We start from the raw sequence: 15,000 nt of genomic DNA on the forward strand, positions 1-15,000 counted from the left end.
GATTTGATCCTGGTAGTCCCTGGTTCAACATCCCCAGCTGCACTTGTAAATAGCCAGCTGGTTTGCCTCCGGCCAGTTGGGAGTCTTAACAGTTGTTTTTGTTGTGTTCTGTTATTTCGTTGATTGTTTCATTGGCCCTGAAAAGCCCCTATGGGGAGCGGTCAATTAAGTATGTATCGTATTGTATTGTATGAGATCAGGATGGTTTATCGCCAACTTGGTGCTTCGTGCCAATTTACCATGTCATCCGACACCCGCTCATATAATTGTACTTTCCAAAGTATTCCACGAGTATTCCACGAGCTCTAGGATTGTTGTAATTTTGAGAAGAAGTATTTTTCCACATGCAGTGCCCATCAGCTGTGGGTGGCCGAGAGTCCCGATGAAGGAGTATGTAGTCTAGTTATGATGAATGCCGAGTTTGCTCTCGATGAAGGCGAAATTCCATTGAGGTCAGGATTGCTGTTTGCTGGACACTTCAATGGACAAATATCCCTGGTCAGCGGAAAAGGTAAAATCGGTCTCGTGCTTAAATTATACATACTAAAATATGTAACCGTGTTAAAGTCTTGAAGATTTGTCAGGTACAGTTTTATAGAGAGTTGCAATCAGTATTTCAATGAATACGGTTGAAACGCGTCTCTGTAATCTTACTCAAAACTAAGTGTAAAAATGATGACATGAATTCATCGAAAAGTTGAAAACTTTCCAAGACTTCTTTGGCTTCCTCCTTTGAAACATCGGTCAGATACTCTACCCATTGGACAAGAAGAACTTCTGGAGCCGAGCTTGTCCTGGACGTTTCCCATTTCAGTTGCAAAGTTGGCTCTCACACATGTTTTTATTTTATCTCAAATAAGACGTCTTCATGAAAGAAAGCATTCAAGCACATCAAGGCCAGGTCACATGCTTGAGAGTATCGGCTTCACTCAATATCGAGTCAGTGGGCAGTGTTGGATCAGCTGATCGCTTAGTTTCGTACGGAACTGACTGTGCGGTAAGGATATGGAAACTTATGCATCAGGAAACCGGTTACATTTCAATACAACAACTGGCTCGAGTTAAGTTGCTTCAGCAACCCAGAGACCTCGCAATGGCAGGCAATACTTTGTGTATGGCAATGGCTGATAACAACGTTATCATGTGCAGGTTGGCTTTAATGTATTTTTTTTTATTAAAGCTGTTGTTGTCATTGTTTGTTTGTTTTGTTTTGTTTTGTTTTAAGTATTAGAAGTGCGTGTAAAAAAAGCACCGGGAGATGGGTTCTAGAATAAATCGTCTCTTGTTATGGAACAATTGAGGTAAATAGTGGCCATCCGGCGAACTAGGGATCTACGAATTTACGCTCGCCTGAACATCCCCAATATAAGATCAGAGTTAACTCTAATAAGATGTACCCGTCTACTGTGTCCGATTCACTTTTTTATTTTTCGCAAACGTAGATGTCGGACGCCCTTAAATTAGCGTATTGAACTAATTACAAATTACAATGCATGGAATGGATCAGGCAAAAATCGAGGGCAATTTTTTCCTAAATTTTTGGATCTTAAGGTGCGGGAAAATGGTTTCAACATTAGAGAGGTTAAGCATGACGTTTACGGCCAACGGGAAACGGGAAACGGCAGTTTCCTGCTTGTCATAAAACGCGTGAAAATTCTCTCATCTTAACTTGTCTCGTTCCTTTGAGAAGTTGCTAACAGGACTGAAATTAGCTAATATCAAGCAGGGCTCCTGCATTTTTGGCAAAACTCTAATTTCACTCCGACGTTTGCTCTTTAGCGTAAGCGTCGTGCTTATTGAGCCTTTCAATGACATGCGGACTCTAAAATTCAAAGCTCAACAGACAAATGCGTTTTTCGCTACCGTCAATCAAATGCTCGGCGGCTCCTCTCCACTTCCGACTATATTGTCTGAGTGTGCTCAACGATTTGATTTGATTTGATTACTGTACGCTCGACAATAGTCGGAAGCTTGGAGGAGACGCCGGACATTTGATTGACGGTAGCGAAAAACGCATTTGTTGGTTGACCTTTGAATTTAAGAGTCCGCATGTTATTGAAAGACGCAGTAACCTCTCTCTTTGCGTCAACATCCCTTCGATTTTGTTGAACGATGCTGAATGTTAGAAAACAGTCCTAAGAAAATACACGCGCTGATTAGTTAAACATCGTGTTTCTATAACTCGATGGAGACACAGAACTACAACAAGTTGTAAAATTGTTGAGACACTTTCATTAAAAAGCACATTTTCTAACTTCCAATACTCGACGTATCTAGAATTTAAACATTTCCCACTTCCTCTCCCCTCTCCCCCTTTCAATGTTGACTGCTTAAGTTCCCAACATTTTTTTTGTCTTGCTAGCAACACTGATAAGGGGGGGAGGGGGGCTGCAGTGTGAGAGATAATAGGGAAATTAATAACGCCCCAAGAAGGTGAAGTGTCTCCACTATTTTTGCAACTTGTTGTAGCACGAACTGTTGACGTAGTGATGGCGCGAACAAAGAGAATTTACATTTTGATAATTAGAGTTAACAAGTTGTTTTCCTTTTTCTCGTCCCGTTGTTTTCTAAAAGAAATAGAAAACACGTACTCCGTGTTTTTATCGAATTATAGAAACACGGTACATGTTTTCTAATTGTTAATTGTTGACTGCTGGGTTGGGCAACCGGTTTCAACATCGATTCAACTTCGATTCAACATGTTTCAACACGGTTGAAAGGAGGAGGGCAAAGAGTTTCAACATCGCTGTTCAACAAAATCGAACGAATGTTGAAGCAAAAGGTGAAGACGTTTGCCAGGACCTTAAGACTCCCTGGTGGCCTTCAGGGATATGGCGCTCAATGAGATTCGGTTCCTTTAAGCGAAATTTGAATCTCATCATGGTGGATTTAATTTGTTTGAACGTAATTTAAGAATTAGCAGTTTGGATTTTGTTTGACGAAGATTATATTTTTTATATGATGTAACTTTTTCTTTCCTTAGAGTACAAGCGGAAAAAAAGAAATGCGGAGCTGACATCTTTAATGCCCCGAAAAAGACTTATGAATTTATGATGCATTCGAAGGACGAGGGACATACTGCGCTTATCAATGGGGTAAAACAGAACAGCACAATTTCTCCATATTTCCCGCCCCGATGTTTTCGGGCATAGCATAGCCACAGAAAACGTTGATAAACATCTTGTTTAACCAGTTATACAGTGCATTTCTCTCGTCTAAAAAACTGAAACAGATGCAAGACTATTTTTTGTGAGTGGGTTAAAAAAAACCTAAGCTTTGGTTGACTTGATGGGATGCAGTACATGGCCATATGCTAAAAACCACACTGATTTACAACTTTCTTGAATTTGTTCTTATTGTTGCAGCTGTCCAGCTGCCCAGCACTTGGTTTATTTGCAACATCAAGCGAGGATCATTGCGTCAAAATTTGGAACAGTAACAATCAGCTTGTCCGAGAGATGTGTTTTGATGATTCACTATGCGGGGTGTGCTTTGCGAACTCTCGCGGAGACATTTTAGTTGGTTTCCAATCACATGTTAGCTTAGTAACCATTCTGAACTACTTGCCACTTTCATACTTGGAAATTTTATCCAAGATGCATTTCGACAATGATCCCTTCGAGGATCACGTGCAGTTTGACGATTTGTTAAAGTTCTGGTACGATCCTGATCGCGTTCCCAGAATGCCTCTCAAGGCCAGCAAGCGAAGACTGCTGGAACCACCAGAAGTAAAACGAATCACGAAGAGGAAAAAGGTAACCGTTAAATTCTCAAACCTTTGGGCATGATTCACCTGCATGGCAAGTGTAAAATCACCTGGCCATAGCTTGTTGTTATTAAGGCGTAATCATTGGGGTTTTTTTTGTAATCGCTCTATAGAGCGAAGATTTGGATTTGACTTCTTCAATTCTCGCCTCGAGCATGGTGATGATAATTGTGGCAGCCACGCGATCCTGCGACATTTTGTCTCACTGCGAGGTTACCCTGCCTATTGTATTGGAATTTCCGCAGATGTGAACAGAGGCATAATTGAACAAGATTAAATGGAATACGGTAGCCTGAATAATTCTTCAGTTGATCATAATCAACGTTAAGTGTGAACTCAGCTTTTATCAATAGGCCACTTCCGAAAATAACTTAATACTCTTTGTTTGTCCTCAATTATTTTGAATAAGCATTGTTTCCAGTTTCTCTTGGGACTTACAATGGTCCCAAGAGAAAATAAAAACTATGCTTATGGAAAATTTTGGAGGGCGCGCAAACAAAGAGTATTATGGTATCTTTTAAAGTGGCCTCCAGTCAGATAGCCGTGATGCAAGTGTGGTCATAGCGATATTTCTTGTTTACAAATATTGACGTCACATTCTTTTTGATATTCAAATTTGCCAACCACGAAACAGATGAAGTCATTGCTTCAATAGCCAATTATGTTCTGGTTTGCATATTGATAACAATGGAGGACGGCAAGAGAAAATGAGGGGACAGAGAGGGAGGCTCCCGGTCCAGCCCTTGGGATATGTCATGTCCACGAAAGTTATTTTTAGACGAGCGGAAGTCTTCCGAGACGTCCGCATGCAGGCCAACTTCGGTCCGATGTTTGAAAGAAAATAAATATTCATCAGCCTTCCACGTGCGCCGTCATTTTCTCTTTTCACTAAGAACCTGAGAGCGAGGCGAGACTGCATGCGGACGTCTCGGAAGACAGACTTCCGCTAGAACAAAGACTTCCGCTCGTCTAAAAATAACTTTCGTGGACATAACATATCCCGGCCAACGCCCTGAGCCTCCCTCTCTGTCCCCTCATTTTCTCTTGAGGACGGACGTCACGAGCAACATCGCTATATAACTCGAAAGGGTCGTATTTTTCCCCTTTACTTTATATGCAATGCTGAATGTTAAGCTCAAGGGGTTCACTGAACTGAATTGAAGTACAAGGAATCATAACTTATAATACGGATAGAAAAAAGTGTGATTAGGGTGATGTTTATTTTATGTATTGATAATCAAATCGAACAGGAAGCCAGACCACGGAGCTAAGTTGGCCGTACTTAAATATTCTGCCATAAAATAGCCAGTTATACCTCTCTTAGAAATATGCCGAGAAGCAGGCTTTATTAAAGATCTTGATGGACAACAGATAGGAAAACCTTTGGAATCTTTTCAGAGGGAATCAGTTGCTGCAAAGAAACAAAAAACTGAAGAGCAGGAAGATATAAGTTTGTTCCAAAAGAGGAGAGAATGTAGGAGGTTTTCCATGCGGGTAAGAGAGCATTATTATTAGTACAATGAATAGTGCGCATTGAGTTTGTGTTTCTATCACTTCTTTTATTGGACATGAAAAGCTCCAAAGGGGAGGAGTTAATTCTCCTCCTCCTCCTCCTCCTCCTCCTCCTCATCATCATCATCATCATCATCATCATTAAATTAAATATTATCTGTTTGTGAGATACTGGCTTGGGCCTCAAAGAAATTCTGTGAACATGGTTGGCAGGTGGGTGTGGGAAATGATTAGGCAAGAAATCTTGGCAGAGGCCGAAAGATAGTGATGATTTACCTTTGAAAATTGAGAAAACGCGGTCACGTATAGTCAAGGGTTAACTTGACTTTAAAGTGCCCCTGTGATTAAAAAAACCACTTCCTTTTTTCCTTCAGATTTTGAAAGTTTGCTTAACACCTGACTGGCAAAATTATGAGCTTTGATTTTTATCCAAAGGCCGTTTACTTTGAATGTAAGTTTTGGATTTCACGGTTCGCCATTACTCACCTTCAAAACTGACCGATTGGACCTCAGACGGTTGGATCCAGGGAAAAGTGACGTCAGAGGCTCACTAGCTTAAAATTTCAGCGTGTGAACGCAGCTTATTATATATGCAAAGCGTGAGTTTAAAAGTCTGAAAGCCCAAAACCCCCGTGCTGCATATTAATTCTGCGGCGTACACACGTATTCCATTCTTAAACTAGTGAGTCTTTGACGTCATTTTCTCCTCGAGAACCAGCTCTCACAAGAACATAATTTTAGTAATGGCGGACCATTAAATAGGAAAATTACAGTTAAAATAAAGAGGTGTCTTTTTGAAATCAAGGTTTAAAACGTGGGTCACTTAGTGTTTTGTTAACATAGTTTTGAAATCCAAAGAAAAATATGAATTGATTTTTTGGTCACAGGGGCACTTTAAGGAGATATTGATTCATTTTTCAGGTTCACGTCATGATGGCTCTTAGTCGAATTTCTAAGAAGGTCCACTTCCCAGTGGATGACAAACTAACAGACAACATAGAGGAAATAAAGGTAAAAAAAAGTCATCTTTTATGGTTAAAAACTCGGCAATAAGCTACGATACACGGCGAAAAGAGTTGAAACCCTCCACACTTTTCAAACGTATGTACCCTTACCTAAAAAATGAGTCAGTAATGCCCCCTCCCAGACCCTAACCAGCACACTGTAAGTAAAAAAGCTTTGTCTCAACATTGTTTTGAGGGGCAAGGGAAGCAGTCTGTGATAAGATATAAGGACATGTACAAGTAATATCATAACAATTTGGTTGCAGCAAATGCCGTAGTATGTCGTACGTGTAACTATGTCCATACATTTTTGTTGAGCCTCTCAGAAAAGCATTTAATGAATTTTATTCAAGTGTCAAGTTTATTTAGCGCTGGAGCACTACATTGAAATCAAATCATCCCATATCAAGTCGTAGGTTGGTTTTTGAGGAGAAGAAAAAAACCGGAGTACCCGAAGAAAAACCTCTCGGTGCAGAGTAGAGAACCAACAAACTCAACCAACATGTGACACCGAATCTGGGAATCGAACCAGGGCCACATTGGCAAAAGACAAGCGCTAGTAATAGTGGAAAACATGTTTGATAAAAGGTTGTTTGTGTAACCTGAGAGTGTACTCGTCATTTGTGCAGCAAAACTTAAGCGCAAGTCGTACCTTAATTGTTAAATGGAATATTAACGGAGCAAATGCCCACAACACAAACACACGGTAGCAAATATGGCGTTTAATCTCATCTATTTTCAGAAACCGACGGATGCTCAATCTCCGCAAGAGCTGGCACCCTATGATAAAGGAGCTTCTCTTCCGACCATCGATACAGAACAAAGTCCTCAAGTGTTTTGGCCATGCGCACCAGATGGATTCATCCCGAATTCTGTTATTCGTCAGCGTGTCAAACCACGAAAACCACCCTCAAGGCTAATTCCACGGTTGACACGCGCTGCGCAAAAAAGGGGGCGAGCATTTGTCGAAGATGAGAAGGAAGTCGAGGAAAACAGAGATAGGATAAGAGGTATCTCAAGCTTTTACCATCGTTTTTGTGAGAATTTATTGAATTGGCTAGCGCCTCTTTTTGATACAAAGAGGGAAGGTACAAGCGGTCACACCTCCAACGCGAACTCTTCTGAGGCACCCCCCCCCCCCCTCCCTCCTCCTCCTCTCCACCCAACTCAGGATCACAGTGTCGGTAATGAACAAAGCTGTCTCGAACGTTTCTGTTTAAAAAACATAAGAGCAGAGTGCTGCTGTTTTCCAAAGAACACAAATCGAAATTTCAATAAATTCTTTTCCATCAACCCGAAACGTTTTCGCGGAGATTACGTATGTCTTGGCTGAGGACCACGTTTTCCTGCTGTTCTCGGTATCGTTACTCGGTTAAAGCAGACCACTCCCTCAGCTGTACTGTGCAGGCAATTAAGAGTGCTTCCAGAAAAGTGGCATATCCATCCTTAATCTTCTTTCATTGCATTTTCGTTTTTTTGCATTACTACAACGGGTTGCAAAATTGGTGAGACACTCCCGTTAAAAAACACCTTTTCCAGCTTCTAATACCCGCCGAATCCAGAATTCCAACCTTTCTCACTTCCCCCCTTCCTCTCCCCTTTTCAATGTTGACTGTTTAAGTTTTCAGCATTTTTTGCATTGCTAGCAACTTAACAGCTGCGCCTCGTGAGTCCACAACATTTTGACCACTGTGATGACGAATATTTGTTTTTTACCACAACATTCAACGCCAAAGAAAGTTCCTATTTCAGAGCGTGACCAAAATCATGACTCAAAGACAGAGCAAGCGTTGTCTATAACTTTCTCGCAATATGATTGGTGTATTTCCCAAAATGAGCGTTCCTGATTGGCTATTACATTGCGTGACAAAATGGCGCGAGCATGACGCGTACAGCGTTGTCTAGACTCTCATCGACAACGGCAAATTAGCCAATCAGATTGCGAGATTACAAGCAATTGTGGTAAAAATTGATGAGGAGGGGGGTTGCAGTGTGGGAGATAATAGGTACATTAATAAATAACGCCCCAAGAAGGTGAAGTGTCTCCACTAATTTTGCAACTTGTTGTAGCTTATAGGCACACACATATAGTCATAGCACCTTGAGGGCATAATAGTAAATAATAAAATATGAAAGTGTTTCCTATGTAGTGCGTGAAAATCTGCGCAAATAGTAACCGCTTGAAAAAGAGCTTAAATTATTCATTTCGTTGCTACTCGGTAATAATTTCTTCAATGATTTGATTTTTCTACGAGATTTCTGGACACTTTGGAGAGCAGTGCAGGCTGAACATGTAAAGCAGATTTTCAGCGAGGACACCTCCAAGACTAAAAAGGGCAAGGAAGGAAAGAAAAGGAAAAGAGTTTCCAAACCAGCATCCTCCAAGTTGGGCCGGAGACTACCTCCAAAACCGAAAGCAACTCTCAAGCACAGGTTAAGATATTTTCATTCTGACGACTCACCCTGTCGTCCACCGTAGCCTGGTAGTGCGACCACCTCCAGCTGATATCTTGGACAAAAATCGTCGAGAATTTTTCCCACTTTTCATCGCCGTTTTTAGCAAACTTTTTAATCTTCATTGTTTCCAAGAAATACTTTTATCGCAATTTCTATAGTTAAACGATTTTCCAAACCACTTCTTTTTCGAACTTTAGCGCCTCAAATATTCTGTTTTGTAGCGCTCTTGCCGCTGTCCTCACTGACGTCATTGTGTGAGCTTGAGCCGCGGACGGAGATAAAGATTTCGCATGCCAGGACAGTAGCCTATCCCAGATGTTTAAACTCATTCTCATGAACAGTGATACGATACTTAGAATTATTAAAAACTGGATCATTGGATAATGCAATTCGAGAGTTTTGATTGACTAAGCCATCATGGGTTATGAGCCATTATACCATGATCTACAAACACGGCAAGCATATGCGTGACTTTATGGGCCTTTTTATTTTTATTGTAGTCTATTTTTCTATATTTTGGGGACGTTTTTAATTATTCCACTCGCGCTTGTTGGATATGAGATGATTATAGCCAACTTGGCTCTACGCGCCTCGTTGGCTATCTATCATCTCATATCCAACTCGCGCTCATGGAATAGATGTTAAATATAAATATGGTAGTGTCGAAACAGCTCACTTCCGGTTGCCGTTCGTGGCTTAAAAACAGGAAACTTGAGCATTTTTTTAGAGCCGCGGACGGCAACCGGAAATGAGATGATTTCCTCCTTCTTTTTTCCTAATTCTCACTAAGCCATACTACTGAGAATCTTTTCAATATTAGGGACGATTAGTTAAAAATCTGGGAGAAACAGCTTCCCTGGCAAGCGAAATGTTCACTTCCGGTTTCCATCTGGGTCTCAAAAACTTCTTGTGCTGCATGGTGCTCGAGCTAAGGAAAGATCTTGATCAATGTCCATCGCACCAAACCTTCTAGATAAAACTCTGCAACGTTTACCTTGTCTGGTCGGATTCTCATAAAATCAGGGTTTTGAACTAAATCATCATTTTGTTTCCTGTTCTTGAATGCAGTGAAGAGGATGAAATAGGGGAAATAGAGCAGGAGGAGGAAAGCGAAGAGGAAAAAGAAGAACAGGAATCGGAATTAAATGATGAGCTTATTGAAGAGCAAGAAGTAGATCATGACGATTCTGTGAGCGAAGGAAGTCCGGAGAGTATACCACATGACTACGAGTTCGAAGGACGGGAGACTACGGACGAGACTGAAGAAGAAAGCGAGGAAGAAAATTCATTTGATGAAGTCTTTGATGAATCACATTCCTCGCCCAGTGTAAAAGGAAGTTCATCGAGCGTCATGCGGGTAAACATTTGTCTGAAAAGCTAATAATTGATCAACACACATGTACGTACGCATTGCACGGACCAATTTCTTCAATTTTACCTTCAGCTTGCTTTAACACCGGTGCAACCATTACTGACCCGAATCGTTCGTAAGAAATGGTACCCCAAGTTGGCACAAAGACGACTTCTGGTTCCAAAATATGAGGAAGCTGTGGACAACATCCTATTAGCCCTTTCAGAAACCGCTAACGCAAATGTGATTCAGGATATCTTACAAGAATTCCATAATATTGACAGGTAGAGTAAGGAGACATTCAAAATTTAATTGTGATTCAGTTCGGGTCATTTAGTACCTCTCAGGCTTAATTACGGTGTAAAGATATGAAACCTTCTTCCTCAGTAGTTTTCCCAGGGGCTGTCTGTTCTCAGCAAACGTAGACTGGCTAGGTCAGCTCCCTGAAATTGCCCGCTTAGATCAAGTTGAGTTGTAATGCTGGTATCATCTTATGCCGTGATTCACATAAAAAAGACAACGAGCTATTTTAAGAAATCTTTTAGTAAAAAGAAAAGGAAAGGAACTTTATTTACAGTAAGTGTCTAGTCTTCTAGCGCTGGAGCCCTAATTGAGGGCGCTGTAATCTGAAATCAAGAAATAAGCGCAAATCAAATCAAAGGTGGGGTTTTATACTTTAGAAGTGTCATTTAACGACCTTAGTCTCTTGTTCAATAAGAATTATTTTCTTAGTAATTATAATAGTTGTGAATATAAATACACCAGCTCGTTTCTTTTACTTTCTATGAACTACCGACAAAAGAGAGTTTGAGATTCCGGAGGACAAAAAGATAGAACTTCAAGATCTTCTGCTGAAAATGAGTTCTAACGACGATGCTGTGGTGCGGCGGTCAGCGGTTCGTGCCTTAGGTGACATGGGAGTTCATCGCAGGGATGCCTACCTTACTGTAGTGCGCAGACTCGTGGATGATGACAAGAAAACGCGCGAGGAGGCTAAGAAAGCTCTAAAGACTCTTACAGGTATCGTTAAGTAGGTGCTTTTGTTTGCTGCAACAAATTATCTGGAGCCCATGAGTGATGGGGCTGCCTTTCCCATACAAGTCTTATGGGTCAACCTTTGCGTGTATCTTTCCATAACAAGAGGGAAAATTGAGAGTACGAGGCGGGCTTTTGTTGTAGTTTCCGAGCAAAATGCGTTCTTGAACTCAGAGGAAGTACTGGTCCGCAAAGAAATAGGTCCAGCCCGACAAGATTGTGGTGCATGTGTAGTGCTTAGTAAAGTTCGATCTTGTGAGTAGGGTGGCAGTCTTTCCGGGTTTGGTGTGATCAAATCCTACAGACGAGTTTCTGTTGACTTAATCGTTGACATTTTACTACTTCATTAGCGTACGAATTTGATTAGAGAAGGCATCGCGCTATGAAAAACTTGACTTCAAGAATTACAAGAGCTTGCAATTTGGCTTCAATAATTAGTGGGACAATGGCCATGAGCCATTGCGTCATTTGTAAAATTTCACATTTTTAAAACAATATTGTGCTCCAAGATTTTCCACTGTATCTTACTCAAATTTCAGAGATGGCTGATCCATTAAATTATAATGCGCTTATGCTAGGGAGATAAACTTGTAAACAATAAACTCGCCTTGAAAGGCACTATATCATCTAACCGGCTCGCATGCACGAGTTGGTCAGGAAGCTTTTAAAACGTTGGCCCTATTTTCTCTTCTGTCGTTCAAGTAGCTTTTTTCATCTTCTATAGTCGCGTCCATATTTAAAAACTTTCATGAGTTCGAAAAACACAACCACGTCAAAGCTTCTCTTTGTACAGAGAGAACGAGTGATCGCCTCGACGGTAATAATGGCGAGCTCTATGCAAATTAGTGCCAACCGTTCCCTATGGCGTATATGCCACGGCTGACATCATCCCTTTTAGACAAAATGGTATCAAATCCGATCTATGTCGATAGTGCTCTAGACTCTAACACCCGTTTTTATTGGCTGCGTTAAAGATGTTATTGCAGTGGTTTTTTTTTTTTTTTTTTTTCACACTGTCTTGATGTTGAAACCACTCTCCGTAATTATCGTTTTATTTCTATTACGTCATGAGGTGTGGACACAATGGAAGGACTGAGCGACTTGATGAGTGGCATAGGAGTGGTTCATCTGAACCTTCGCTGCAATGACAATGCCGTTTTGATGGAACTGGCCGACCGACTTAAAAAAACAAGGAGAGAAAAACGGGCCAATATTACAGAAGAGACAATTCAAGAGGAGGACGAACAGAAATCGTCTCTTGAAAACCTAAGGAAGACACTAAGAAGAAAACAGTTCAAGGCCAAGTTTAGACGTCCGAAAGTCATGGTAACGAACTTGATTTACTTGAAAGAAAGTTAGGCCGACTATTTGACTATTGAGGGGGATGTGGGCAGTTTCTCTTGAGTATGAATTTGATGTTTTTATTTATCAGCACCTTGGAATCCAAAATGCATTCTTTTCCCCTTACAGTTCCTTTTGTCCCATGCTAACTTATGCGCTAATTTATCTCCTTATCCTTTTGCAAGAATTAATACCTTTTTAAAGTTACTGCCCAACCCTCTCTCCCACTGTGTCATCTTTTCCCACTAAATTGTTTGAAATTTGTAAGAAATAAAACCATTCTTGTGAAGCTTAAGGAAAGACATAGCCATCCAGCACTCGCTCTACGGGATCCTAAAAACTAGGTACAGGAACCACATGTTCAGTCAAAACTGCAAAGAAATGTGAGGAAAGAGTTTCTCGCCTTAATTAACGGTTCCATGGCGACTTTTAGGCCCCAAAGAAACATCATTATTGTTTTAGTCGGCACAAAGCTTCACAAACTAGTTTAAAACGGTTCACCATTAGTCTCTCTATTTTCACGGTTCTCTCGCTGAAGATGAATATAAATGTGTAGCCACCATCCACCCAAACAATCTCACAATGTCACCATCGCGCGCCATAACACCAATCTGGTGTGGCCAACACATCGCGCATGCGCAAAACCATTTCACCCGGTTAATTGGCAGCCATGGACAGCTGCTTCGGCCCGGCATACCCAAGTTACCAGTCGGATGTTGTGCGCATGCGTGATGTGTTGACCTCACCGGATTGGTGTTAGCGTGTGTTCACCTTGCCCTTAGTGATTTTTTTCTCACACATTTTTCTATTATTAGAGCCGAAAGATCAGAGATACTTCTAAGCCAAGACGCCGTAATTCCTTGCTTGACGAACCAGCCTCTCTTACCAGAACGAAAGCTTTCCAAACGATGTTGAAAGAAAGCCAGCTCGGGTGTAAACTGTTACAGAAAATGCAACCCTTCAGGCAAGATATCATTCCAGGCTACATCTCACCATCGCGTAAGGATGAGGACCAGCGGACAGAATCGGCAGAAATTAGGGTAAGGTTAACAATTAAAGGTATAGTTTACACCTGGAAAATGAAATCTTGCGCAGGTGCAGAAATATCGCTACCTAAATGGAAAAAAAAAAAAAAAAAAGAATCAGAGCCGAATTTTTATCTATGGAATTTGCGGCCCTAGTAATTACCCTTAGATCACCCTTTCAAAGAAAAATTTACTATTGGCGTGAAATGCCTTTCGATACACGCCGATTTTAGCTAGAATCATACTAGTAATCCCATTTCTTTTGTCTTAAAGGGTTTAGGTTTGACGCCGACTCCTCAGGCCGAACATGAAGAGTGGCTCCGAGGCCAAGGTAAGCAAGTAAACGAAGGCGCACTTTTATATAAACCATTCCGGCCGGCAACCATGTTTTTCCCAGTTTTCAACCGCGGCTTTTATTTTTTCTCTCCTCAGAGCGTCTAACGGTTTCAAGCCAAGCTGGGACTATAAAATCTTTGGAAACGCCCGTTGACAAAACGTTAACCGGTGATACGCCAGGTAGCCTGATAATGTACAGCTTTACGACTTAATCGTAATTAAACACTTAATTGACGTGACGTTCGTTTAGAGGGAGCTTAAGACGGCATTTAGAACTCTCGCAAGTTAACTCATACTCGTTAACTAATTACTGGGCGAAGGACCAAAGGGGACCTACGTCCAGATGCAATTCCCGCGCTGGCCTTACATCAGTTGCAGATCATGAATGGTATCTTTTTAGCAGTCAAACTAGGGCACAACTCCTTCTGAATAAGTTTTGTCTCATCGACGAGATGCTTGGTGATAGGAATTGTTAGCTGATTTATTTCGTAGGTAAAACCTGATGAAATTCTACGGCCGACTTCAAATTCGAAGACCTGACCAATGAGTAACCTCTAGAAAACTGAAGTTCTTCATTCGCTTGAGTGAGCTGCAAAGGGCACCTTTGGTCTTCACAACCTTGTTTCCAGAAAATCTACCTCCTCCTCCCACCCCCACCCCCCCTTCCTTCCCCTCTTTCTCTCTCTCTCTCTCTCTCTCTCTCTCTCTCTCTCTCTCTCTCTCTCTCTCTCTCTCTCTCTCTCTCTCCCTTTGCTCTGGGCTGCGGCAAGGCGTTTTCATGGTCAGAAATTGCGGACTATATAGCGGCTTGTCATGCGCACGACAAACAATTTACGGGCTTTAAAATATGGCTGCTCTTACGAGAGTTTGCACGGGAAAATACAAAAAAAGCAGAAACAGTGTTTTTGGTTGAGTATGCAAGCAAATTTCCCAGGTCTGAAACACATTATTACAGTGTAATGATTGCTCTCCTTGAGTCTTTGGTTGGGCCGGGGTTGGGGACCGTGCCAATCAGGTGATTCACTCTGTTTGTTTGGACTTGAATTCACAAAGGTGGTATAAATTGTTTCTAAACAGTGAATCAGATGAGGCGAGCGGGGGCTTTTAGGGGTTGACTCTTATCGTTTGGTGCATTTACTACTACGATCCATGCGCTTTTTTTTGCTTGGTTCT

General features: G+C 41.4%; 1 protein-coding gene across 1 annotated transcript in view; it reads left to right on the top strand.

Moving 5' to 3' along the window:
- The window catches only part of LOC138040038 (WD repeat-containing protein 87-like), a 32,359-nt gene that overhangs the window by 11,082 nt on the left and 6,277 nt on the right, over positions 1–15,000 (top strand). Inside the window, exons 4-15 of the mRNA XM_068885832.1 lie at positions 351–511; positions 861–1,149; positions 2,984–3,095; positions 3,366–3,755; positions 6,200–6,289; positions 7,025–7,292; positions 9,978–10,096; positions 10,184–10,374; positions 10,893–11,110; positions 12,198–12,451; positions 13,282–13,506; positions 13,765–13,822. Of these exons, the coding sequence (XP_068741933.1) occupies positions 351–511; positions 861–1,149; positions 2,984–3,095; positions 3,366–3,755; positions 6,200–6,289; positions 7,025–7,292; positions 9,978–10,096; positions 10,184–10,374; positions 10,893–11,110; positions 12,198–12,451; positions 13,282–13,506; positions 13,765–13,822 (2,375 nt within the window). The remainder of the gene's footprint in view (positions 1–350; positions 512–860; positions 1,150–2,983; positions 3,096–3,365; positions 3,756–6,199; positions 6,290–7,024; positions 7,293–9,977; positions 10,097–10,183; positions 10,375–10,892; positions 11,111–12,197; positions 12,452–13,281; positions 13,507–13,764; positions 13,823–15,000) is intronic.

The sequence above is a fragment of the Montipora capricornis genome, chromosome 3 (genome assembly GCF_036669925.1).
Source record: "Montipora capricornis isolate CH-2021 chromosome 3, ASM3666992v2, whole genome shotgun sequence".
In the NCBI taxonomy this organism is placed as follows: domain Eukaryota; kingdom Metazoa; phylum Cnidaria; class Anthozoa; order Scleractinia; family Acroporidae; genus Montipora; species Montipora capricornis.